Genomic DNA, 12,011 nt, shown 5'->3' with positions numbered 1-12,011 from the left:
AATGCAGGCGCGCCTTTACTCCCAAGATCAGACTCATTCACAACAGCTTGTCCTTCCCTTGACAATTATACAGTAGACGCAACCAAGCGGCCAATACATTGAATCAAGAAATGAAGAACAACTCAGTAAGATCATACATTAAAGAGGAGAGAGAGAGAGAGAGAGAGAGCTAGCAATAGTTGATTTGGATCTATGCCTGTTTGAACAACCTCGGTCAAACCCGTCTTTCTTTGATAAGCGGACTAAAAACCCAAGAAAGAATAAAAAGAGGACCTGAAATGAAGGCATCGAATTGCCCCACTAAATTTTATTATATTGCCGCTAAGAGAAACCTGTATAACAGTTTTATCATACAAGGAATGAGCTAATACATGTGAAGAAATCAAGAGTGAGTTCTAATACACCAAAATTGGGTTGAAGATGAGGAAGAGAACCTGCACTACTATGTACATTCAAGAAGAACTCATGTATCCTAGGTATAGTGATGATAACAAAAATGGATGTCGGGAAATAACATTGTACATATATCAGCTTCAGTTGTTAAACTGATTGCTGAACTGCCGTATTTTCTGCTTTACTTTCCAAAAAATCATAAAGCTTTCTGTTGCAGTTGTAGCCATAAGCAGCATGATTCCGTCATGGATAATGATAGGAATAACCTTCTCTCCAAGTATCTTAATTTTGGCACAAAGAAGTTTGATGGATCTGACTTTGATACAAACCATGTATTCTTTATCCGGGAAACTAAAGAATATTGACCTGTTTGAAACAACCTACCTGAAATGTCAAAGCATATCAAGCATGTGTCAGACGACTGGTGAAGATCGGCGTCAAATATTCAGCAGGAAAGGGTTGTAATAATCCAAAACGAAATTTTTACCTGTAGAGAAGATAAATTTGTGAAAAACAACTTAAAGAGGGATAAAAAAGAGAGGCATTACTTGTACAGTTTCAAAAGAAGATAAACCTTACAACAAGCCTAAGTGGGCATGACAGAAAGCATACCACATTGCCTGAAGATTTCAGTGTTCTCCGCTCCTTTCATTTAATTATTTATTTATAGATCTTTACCCCTTCAATTAGCTAGATCTAGCACACACTGCACATTGACAAGTTGTGCCAAGTTTTAGCATAAATATGTTCTCAATCAGGTCAAAGAAGCTACATAGTTACCCAAAGAAACACTATACGAAGCTTTCTCCGGAAACCCTTCCCCCCTTCCAACTCCCAAAACATAAATAGCAGATTCATGATTTATGGGAGAAAAGTGCAACAACACAAAAGTAGGAACTTAATCAAACAAAAGAAAGTATCACACCTTTAGACTTGTAGGGTGCTAATGGGCACACTTTCCAAGTGGGGTGCGATCAAGGCATCCAACTTGACCAACCAAAATGCAACTGCAGATGAAGTCCGAGGCATGCTTGAAAAGCTTGCAATAATTTCTTCTGGGTCATAATTCAATCCCAAAGTATGACCAGATTCACACAACCAGTCCTCATTGATAGCAGTGACAAAATCAGCAAGAACCTACGATATATTACAAAATAGAAGTCCACTTATGTGAGACCTGTTAGGTCAAATTTCTATGAAAATAATGTCAAACCTAGAAGCAGTTGGAAAGGTTTTTCTATAGACTCAATGGATCTATCTTTATTTTTGAACTCTCCAAAATGCAAATCCTGGGAAATTGAGACCAATTATCAAAAAATACTGAAGGACGGGCAGGCATTTGTCACCTGTAAAATCTCTGATAAAGTTGAAGCCCTGCGCAGTCTTTTGATCCAAAGATTGTGGGAAGATCTTCTCCAAGCACCAATTAGGGCATCTTCTGGCATTACTGACTGCAACGTTATGAATGATAAATACATATATCAGATTGTTAATTGAAAAAACATAAGTTGGAAAGTTAATGGCACAGCAGTTAATAGAACAAATAACTTTATAAGAGTATGAAGGTGCTTATCAGGTAGTCTTATTTTCAATTTCAACTCAGCTATTTGAAAATAGTCTTGATTTTTCTTTTTCCAATCGGTGGTGTCCAGGGCCGCTTGCACGCACCTTGACTAATCCACTGGACAGCTAGTCAAGCCAACAAGCACAAGTTGCAAAGGTAATCCGGCTTCCCAAAGCTGGAGCTGATGGGCTCATACCAAACGGTGTAATTGGGATTCAAATCTGAGATTTGAGGTCGTTACTAACATGCTTCAACCACCAGACCATCCCCAAGGACCTTATCTTGCTTTTGGAATAAGTATTCAAAAACTGCCCAAATTGCAGTAAGCAAGACATGGAAAGTAGTTCGTCTAGCTTCTATGTGGACAATTTGGACAGTTACAAAGAGGACCATTTGAGTGGTGGAATAAACTTCTGTACAAATAAAGGAATCCCTTTTCTTGTAAATTTTTTTGATAGACTTGTTCTTGTAAATTCTTGGTGCACCCATGAAGTCCCATTCAACATAAGATGACTAGGCATTATTCGTAGAGCACCATATTTTATTGTAGGTTCTCTACATCTTGTATATCACTACATGGAGTCTTTCCCAACAGCACAATGCAATCATTATTTTACCGAAAAGACAAAAAAGAAAGGCATTCATGTCACTGGTCAAAGAACAACCCACTTTCTATGAAGTTCACCATCTAGGATGTTATCTACAGCATCCTAACAAACTAAACTTTCATCAAGTTATCATAAACACAACATAAGCTACATGGATGTGCAGGATAATGAGAGATGTAAAACCAAATGATCTAAAGTAGTTAAGAATGCAATAGTGTGCTGCAAAGTTACGCATGTGACGTTTAGACAAGCGAACAGTCTATGCAAGCACCTGATAGAAACATGCCTCTACTAAACTACAGGTGTGCTATAATTAGTATGATTATTAAGAACATTGAAGGACCACTCTTAGGGTTTTTTTTTGACATAAAACAAGATATGCATACCACTCAAAATCATACAAGTTATAAGGTTCTTGTTTATATGGAGCACTTCATAATAGTAAACACTTGTAAATGAACATCAAATTTTGGACACGTAATACTAGCTGTAAAAGCATTAGAATGACTACCCACCTCAATTGCATGTATTGCAGCTTTAAGTGACTGCAATTCTGATGGGAGAATTTTATGCTTTGATAACTTGTCAGGATCTAGGTTCTGCCTGCATGTTGCAGTATGAATGGCATATTTTTCTTCAAGATCAAAATCAAGCTCAAACGTGGTGTGGCAAATCCTGCAGTGCTTCTCATCCCTCCAGTATAGATCATGACATTGTTCACACCTTGCAAGTGAATCAAGATAAGACCTTTTCCCACGTTTCACAGCGGCAAGATTACAATAGAATGATTTCCATATCCATGTGTCAAAAGCTTGAGCGATGTTCCATTTGTCTTGCTGATGTTCTCCTTTCCTACCTACAGGCACCATCGGACCAATAGAACCATTGTGCACTTCAACAAGGCTTAAGTTATCCACATCAGAAATTGCAGATGATGAACTATCTTCCCTAGAAAAGCTCCTTCCACATCGAGGTGATTGGCTATCTCCCGAATCATTCAGAACATTTGACATTGCTTGGCATAGGAAGGTTTCCCGTTTCTCCAGAGATGCAACTAGAAGAGCCTCTCGTATACCTCTACGGTCCAAGGCAGCCGACAAAGAGCATAAAGACTGAAACCAGATCAAAAATACATGAAAAGGTTCATTTGTTGGAAGTCGTTGCATGCTACTAACATAAGAAATAGAAGTGCCAAAGTTATACTAAAGTACCTCTTCAGTATCAATCACCTCCCAGTGACCATCTTCAGAAGATTCGAAATAAATCCTCCTGTGCCCAGGATCAAGTTCATTGCAAGGGCCCAAGAAAATCCAGTATCTATTGTACCTACGGTCAGAACCGAGGAAGATAGACTGCATAGGGTGCAACTCATCCCCAGCTTTCAGTTCTTTGGCATTCTTTGCAGTCCTAGGTGACTTATTTTTCTCACAGAGCTTTGACATTGATACTGAAGAGTCAACTGGCTGAAGTTCCAGTGACACTGTTGGATCTTGATTACTAAGTTGCCCATTACGACTTTGTGCATGCCCAGTCAAGTAGGATGATTTTGCTGATGACCTTTTTATTTTTCCACCAGAAGCATGATGAATCGTTGCAGGAGCACATTCTACAGCTGATGGCATCGGATCCTGCAGACAAAACTTGTCACTAAATAAAATGCAGAAAGAAAAAAAAAAGCTGATCTGACATACAAATGCACTTCTTTTTATCCATATGTCAGTGCACAAAGAATGGCTCGTGCAATATAGTGATATGTTCACTAAGAATGGTGATACTCGTACAATATAGCAATATGTTTTTTATTAGTCAAAATGTAGTACTATCAAATGCTCGGAAACAGGGGAAGAAGCTTCAAAGGCTCGGGGTGTGCTTGGAATGTCAATCCTCGAGGTTGGTTCTGGCAGTACCATCAATTCGACGTATCTGCCGGTGCCGGAAATTTGTTCACAGACATGCTGGGATGGGTTGGAACTTCTTTGCCACCAATTTTCAAGGTCTATCTTTCAGGTCAGAAGTTTTTTAGAACTTCACCTACTAGTACAAGTTAGTTAGCTCTGGTCTGGCGCCAGTAAAATGAATATAAAGTGTTAAAAAGTAAATTTAGCACCGTGAACAAGAAACGCACATAGGAAGGCAGAAGAACCTGAAGACATGATAACCTAGAGGGAAGAGTTCCTTTAATGGACCTAATGGACTCATATTGAATATTTTACCTTTTCAGTGATGCTGGATGCAGCAACAAGAAGATCAACCAATGCCACCAAGGCGTTCAGCTTCTCCTCAATGCCCAGATCTGAATATTCACCTTCCATCAGCCCTAACAACCATGCTTCTCCTGAGTAGCTTTCATCAATTTCAGTATTTACTGTTGACAGACTGTTCCTATTTTCAAACTGATGATAGCTCCGTTCAGATTCAGCTCGAACTAGTTCGCGAGACTCACATTCTGAATTATCTCTGATGTATCCACTAATAACCTCTGCGTCATCTCCTTCGGAATCTGAGAAACAAATTTCAGATTCCTGTGAAGAAGGATTAATACGTAGACGGTACCCTGAAGATGAAATCTTTTCAAACAAGGTAATGTCACTAGAAAGGGTTGAGCTTATTAAATCTTCTAGCTGAATGGTTGTCGCTGCCAGATTCAATTCAAGAATCTTCAAGACAAAAGGAAAAAGATTCATTAACCAAAGCATTTTATGGTGTAAAGGAGGCAGTAGTAAATGATAATACTAATAGCAAGTACCGGGATTCACATCCACTTACAGATTGAAGTTTTGCCAGCTCATGAACTTTTATTCCATCAGTTCCTTTAATTAGCAGAATGCTAAAAAGTTCACCCTTCAGTGTACCACGGGTTAACCCATACTTGGCCATCAAACTACGTTCCTAAGAAATAAGAAACAAAGAAAATGAGAATCATAGAGTAACGTCATGAATCAAACAGCAAAACTTCCTCCAAGACACTCTACTGAAGGATGACAGCTATAGGCTTATCGCAGTATTAGATCTGTCGTATGATTTAAGGCTTTTATCAAGAAAATCAATATTAAAATATAGAAACTGATAAAAAAAAAAAGATAATAATAGCATAGCAAGTCACTGCGTTCCTCACCATCACTCAAACACCAACCTACAAAGTACTAGTACTAGTGTACTGCAATCTGCATATGCAATAAGAAAAAAGTAAAAACAGGAGGACCACTATGAGGAGTTGCAAAATACTAGTACCTGGAAAGGAAGCACCACGTTGGAAAGTACTATGCGTGTGTGTGTGTGTATTCTGGTAAAGTAAATAAAAAATGGAGAATGTAATTGTTCCCCTCAGAAACACCCAATTCCATGCTGACCAAGTAGTTACTTGGCCACAGAAACATATCAAAACTGTTTAATTATACCCAGTTACATGCACATTCAATCCCAAGGTGTCCTTCCAAACAGCCCTAGGATGTGTTTGTAGGGTGCTTTCTGGAGATAGTTGAATTAGATAAGTAATTACAGTACGTGTCCACTTCAGTGCCCGGTGAAGAAGACTCAGCATTCAACAACAACAACCCAGTGAAATCCCTCAGGTGGGGTCTGTGGGGAGGGATGTGGAGGCAGGGGGGCTGTGATCAATTAATCACGATAAGAGGATGTTCTCCAAAACCACATGGAGAAAAGATAAAGGAGTAGCACCAAAAATTCCTGATTTTCTTTCCTCAGCGAGTGAAGTTTCTGCCTTACACAGGCCTTACCTCTACTACCTTGTGGAGGTAGAGAGGTTGTTTCTAAGAGATCCTCTACTCAAGTAACGCATATCAAAGCAATTACAAAAGAAAAATACAGAATCAATGAGGAATGAAGACTCAACATTCCCAACAATTTATTTCTTATAGTGAAATATGACCACTGACATATCACAAAGTCTTTAAATATCCAGCAACAAAAACATTAAAGAATAACTTATAGCCACTGACATATCAAAGATGCAAGACTAAAATTAAATCAGTAGCCAGAAATTGCAGTACCTTGCAGAGAGCCTCTCCAGGTACTCTACCACGTTTGGACCCAAAACCAGCAGCAGCCAAGACTTGCCGTAGTATCTCTGTCCATGTTAAGGCATTGAGAGAACTAATCCAGAGTTCCAGACTAAATTCTTCATGTTCAATCTGTCAAAATAGATGAATGTTTCCTCTTTCAGAATAGCATACTTTAATAGACAAGAAGATTTTAAAGAGAAAACAGTGATGAACGGAAGTTTGTCAGCAGAATAGACGAGCATATAGATAATCAAACAGCATATATCCTCTCAAGGGGAAGAGATTAGTAACCAATTACATCCTATCATATCCAAGATCAATAATCTCAGGACACTAGTGTTACCATAGTGATTGTGGAAGAAAAGCATCAGTAGAATGCATAGAGGGAGGTCGCATGTAGAACATGCAAACGTTGTTAGTTGATACAACAGAGAAGCAGAACTTTTTTAATATGTTGATAACACCACTGGTGCTTATGGCATAGGGTATCTGTGTACTCCCTGATAGAGATTTCAGATGTCTTTGGGGTTTGTGGTACTTCGTGATAATTATAGGACTTTTCTGGTGCTGAACTCTCCAAACCAAACTGTTAGGACTTTTCTGGTACTCAACTCTCCAAACCAGACATAGTATTCAGTATTTTCCATTAAGCATATTGCACTAGTAGGACACTTTGGAAAAGCAAAGACTAGCTAACATAATGATATAAGACCCATATCAAACTCTGAGTATTGTATATACCTATGTTTTTCTTAGTTCCAACAAAAAAGACATATTTTAGCAAGGATTTCTTTCCTTTTTTTTTCCTTCTTTCTTGGGGAAATATATAAGCAAGGATCATAAATGTTTGGTACCACTGCATTTTACTTTGCTAATAGCTAGTTCCGTCTTCCCACTAAAAAGGAAAACCAAACATTGTACTCCCTCTGTCCATCTTTATTTGTCCACTATACTATTTTTGGATGTCAAACAATACTTGTCAATATATGAAATCAATGAATAATTTACCATTTTGTGCCTATTTTATCCTTACTATTAAATACTATTCATTATTCAATATTTAGATGACTCATAATTAATAGGGGTGATATAGTAAAATTACCCCTCTATTTATTATTTCTTAAGGAGTGTGTCAAGTCAAACATGGATGGACTGAGGGAGTATAGTGATCCTTGAGAAAAAAAATTATTGTCCGAGTCTCATATTAGAAGAACTGTTTTTTTTTTTATAAAGTTAAGGTTGTATTCTTCAGCATTAAGGGTATGCTGGCTACCTCCAAAAAGTTACAAGCTAAAAAAAACCATAATTACATAGATCCTAGGAAATCTACCAACTGTTCTACTTCTTCTATACCATCTTCTTTACACCAAAAAAACAACATGTTAATGTAATTTTCTTTAACTTTCTGAATAGAGTTAGTAACTCATATTAGAACTGTTTGGAAGATATTTTCTTCACAACTCCAGCTTATGTAAAAGGTAAATATAGGACCTCTAAATTTCCTATTATTTCATTTTGTGATATTATTAAGGACCTTCTACCTTCATGCACTTCCTGAAGAATTTAAGATTATAGGCCCGACCATGACTATTTTTTATTCCCATTTTCAGTAAAGTATAACTCATGTCAACTCCCCAAAGTGGTTCAACAGTACAAGCAAACTTCATACTAATATGCTCCAGGATACTTTGTAGAAACTTATGTGGTTAGGGTGTTTGTCAGGGAATAACCCCGCACAATTTGTAGGATGACCATAACATGGTCAAGTTCTCTTTTGTTACATTTTCACATATTTTAGATTCCTTCCGCTTTCGGTTTTCATCCCCTGAAGCATCATTGTTTTCTCTCCCTTATCTTCTATTTTTTCTATTGCCCTACCTAAGTAATGTAACCTCCTTTGTAGCAAAGTTATAATGATGAAATAAATAAGCCATATTCAATTTGAAGTTCCAGGAAGCACTAGCCTAATAGCGAATACATACAAATTGCAGTACATAAATTGTCTCACAGCTGCTTCTTGAAGACTCAACCCTATGCTAATATGCAAAAGCCTATTAAACTGAAAAATGGATCTGAATGCATGTACACTCACTGAGTGAACCAATCCCAAGAAATTGCAACTTCTGCTTGCTTGATGAATGAATCCCTTGTTAAGCTGAATTTCAACATCTGCCAAAAGAAGCCTGAGAAACGCTAAATGAACTTGTCCAAGGATCAAGGAATCCTGAAAGCAACAAGAATCAAATCAAAACTGGTAAGTGATCTGAAAGCAACAAGAATCAAATCGAAATAGGCAAGTGATCGGCATCTTTAGAAGCAGCTATCAGGTCTCAAAAGCGAATGATGGAGAATAACTAGTACAGAGCTGAACTTACTTTTTCATGAAATGCTTGTGCAAACTCATCAATTGTGAAGGAACAGATATCAATTCTTGCAGCATAAGTACAAAGAAAGTGGAAGACCTGCAAAATAAACTGCATATTAGCCCATATGCTTTTTTTAATATAAAAAAATTATATAGGAAAAAAAGGTGAGGTTATGTTGAGAAAAGCATCAAAATGCAAAATGCTTCACCGTTTTTACAGATCATCTTTGTGCAAATTTATTGAGAACAAGAGAACTACATCCTCTTGACAAACAGAACATTAACAATGAGGTATACCAATTGAGCACTAACCATGACAATCCAATATTATATTCTTTATTTGTATTAACATTATCAGACTCAGCAAAGAATATTATTTCCCAAGTACCTTGAACAGTTTCTTGGCGAGCTCTGGAGAGGAATCCCATGGTCGCTCATAGAGAGGCAGCTTCATTATTACTGAATTGGGAGGAAACTTTGGAAGTAAACCTAGAGAATTAAAGGAACTTTGTTAGACATAGATTGTAAATCTGTATACTTCACAGCAAATTGATGACTGGTTAATCTTGTAATATAACTTAAACATCTAAAACAAGCAATTAGACCATAGAAGTAAGGTTAAAAGAAGAAAAAGAAAAAAACAACTAACAAAATAAAGAAATAGAGGATAAAATAGACATTTTTTTTTATGACGGATAAAATAAACATAAAGCAATTAACTAACATTTGCAAAGAGGATAGGAAAAAATAGGGGGTCTTATTCTTACCTTTGCAAAGTGAACATCCACGAAGTCCATTGCTTGCAAAGTGTGTACAGCATGTCAATGAGTTAGGTCCTGCTTCCAACTCCATTAACTCAAGTTCCTCATCATCCACTAGCGACCCCAACTGAGTAAACTCGTGTTGGCACTTCCTTTTTTTGATAGGTAATCCTTCTTGGCACTTGCTCCATTCCAGCGCAAGTTCACATTTTTCCTTACGAGGCATCTTCTGCTTTTCAATCCTTTTATTCTCTGCCTGCAATTATGAAATGCCACAGTAGAATTACTACAACCACTACATATCAAAAAGAAGAAAAAAAGCAACTCCAACCACTAATAGTAGTAGCTTTTCAGCATTAGCCAGAATATTACCTTTCTGCATTTCACACCAATCTTCTTCTTATCCTGCAATTTCTTTTCTATTTTTCTCTGCACACAGAAGTTCAGCTAGCAATTACCAACCTATGCCAAAGAATCAGAAAGGGAACTTGGAAGACAGGTATCATGCATGTACTACAAATTGCGAAGTAAATATCAAAGGCATGGCATGAGGCTCAACCAAAATAGACTGTCGCTGCAGCAACTTCTTCTTTCTCTCTTCAGCACTCTCTCCAAAACCAACACCACTGGGGATGTCTCCAGCGTGAGGATTTGTTGCCCGCCAAACTGTCATCAAACCCTTCCCCATACCATGATTTCTAAGAGTAGCACTCTTCTCAGTCATTAAACGTTTACCAGCGCTATGCTTTTTCACCGAAACGTGTTTTGTTATCAGACCTTTACCAGTACCATGCTTCTTCACAGGAGGATTACTTTCACATAAAGCTCGGCAATGCATGGTAGCAGGCACAGAAACCTGGTGAAGAAAAAGGTAAAATACAAAGAGAAAATATGAACAAACTGAAAAGATTTAAGTGTTCATATTGAGCACGTAGAGGTTGTGATGATTTTCCCAGAACCTATCATGCCTACCTTTCTCCTCTTAGTCGCTCCTTGGTTTTCTTGTCTAGCTTGACCAGAAATTCTGGAACCTGATCGTGGAAGAACAAGATTTAGCACAGAAAGCATACAGACACAGTTACTGACATTAATACTAAATTTTATCATGTCTGTCTATTTCTACACACAGATACAGTTCATATGAGTGTTATACAAATCTACACTAAGTCTAGTCTGAACCCATAGTCAGTGGTAATGCACATCCATGGACTCAATTACGTATAAAAGACTTCCATTCAAGTCCCTAACCATAGGGGAATACTTCTGACCAGAGCTAGAAATGACACACAGCCATATACAGAACTACTACCACCTGGACAATCAACACTCAAACCCACTTTCCTTCACAAAAATTCACTCGGGAAAATTAAACTTTTGCCAGCTTTTGCGCATCTCAACAACTAATTCCACCAAAGCTACAACAAATAATAAGAAATCACCTATCATTTTTTTGTCTTCCACTCAAATTTAAACCCGAGACCTCATAATTCTAAACCCACTTAATTAACCACTAAACCACACCCTTAGGTACAAAATTCACTCAAAATATGAAATGATTGCCAAAAAAAAATTTACCTTTCTTAAGACGAGAAAAAGCATTTGAAGGAAGAATATCAAATTCATCACCAAGTGTAGGACCATCTTTTCTGAAAATTTTAGCCAGTATATAATCAGGTGAATACAAACCCTCTTGAAGCCTAAGTCGATAATCATCTTCACTCAAAAACTGCTGCTGTTGCTGCTTCTTTTTACCACTCTTCTTTGAAATTTGATTTTGCTTCTTCTTCTTAGCCGCCATAATTTTAAAAAAAAATCAAAATTAAGCTCAATAAGCCATTAAAGACCCCATATTGTTCCTTTTTTTAACTGTCAGAGAGTTTCTTTGAGAAAAATGGAAGATGAAGAAGATGACAAAGGGTTTAACAAATGTAGGGTTTTGGGTTTAAAGCTTCAGGATATTTTTTATATTTTTTATTTTATTTGTTTTTTAAATTTTAATTTTATTTTTTATTTTTTTTACTTTTTTTGAGTTTCTATTAAAAAATATCCTGAAGTGGAACCGGGGTCAGTAATGAACCACGTCAAGGCTAAATTCGGTTTAACACGTGACTCCGGTTTGAGGAGAACACAAAATATATTTTTATTTCCATTATACTTTATTTATATATATATATATATATACTTTAAGGGCTCGTTTGGATGGGGAACAAGTTATCTATCAACTCTCAATTGAGATTAGTTATTTCATGATTTGTTATATTTCGCTTTTATATGTCGAAGGTGGAAGTGACATTTATG

At 37.1% G+C, this 12,011-nt stretch overlaps 1 protein-coding gene across 4 annotated transcripts; it reads right to left on the bottom strand.

The window, feature by feature from the left end:
• Window positions 1-277: 277 nt before the first annotated feature.
• Window positions 278-11,594, bottom strand: LOC125844219 (homeobox-DDT domain protein RLT3). 4 transcript variants are annotated; one of them, XR_007444121.1, is made up of 17 exons: window positions 11,289-11,594; window positions 10,686-10,744; window positions 10,273-10,569; window positions 10,086-10,142; window positions 9,720-9,969; window positions 9,341-9,441; window positions 8,963-9,049; window positions 8,680-8,811; window positions 6,576-6,716; window positions 5,332-5,454; window positions 4,779-5,222; window positions 3,777-4,193; window positions 3,081-3,677; window positions 1,740-1,844; window positions 1,319-1,530; window positions 973-1,099; window positions 278-880 (listed from the first exon to the last, which is right to left on the bottom strand). XR_007444121.1 is itself a non-coding variant. In XM_049523492.1 (16 exons), the coding sequence occupies exons 1-15, from the start codon at window positions 11,509-11,511 to the stop codon at window positions 1,321-1,323; spliced, it is 3,243 nt and encodes a 1,080-aa protein (XP_049379449.1). In that variant the 5' UTR covers window positions 11,512-11,594; the 3' UTR covers window positions 278-777; window positions 1,319-1,320. The 4 variants fall into 4 exon arrangements, 1 of the variants encoding a protein (XP_049379449.1); XR_007444123.1 differs by having other exon boundaries at window positions 278-777; XR_007444122.1 differs by having other exon boundaries at window positions 278-777; window positions 1,006-1,099.
• Between the last annotated feature and the right edge of the window lie 417 nt (window positions 11,595-12,011).

The sequence above is a fragment of the Solanum stenotomum genome, chromosome 11 (genome assembly GCF_019186545.1).
Source record: "Solanum stenotomum isolate F172 chromosome 11, ASM1918654v1, whole genome shotgun sequence".
NCBI classification, from domain to species: Eukaryota; Viridiplantae; Streptophyta; class Magnoliopsida; order Solanales; family Solanaceae; genus Solanum; species Solanum stenotomum.
The sequence above is the reverse complement of the archived record's forward strand: the minus strand, read 5'-3'. Positions and strand labels throughout refer to the sequence as shown.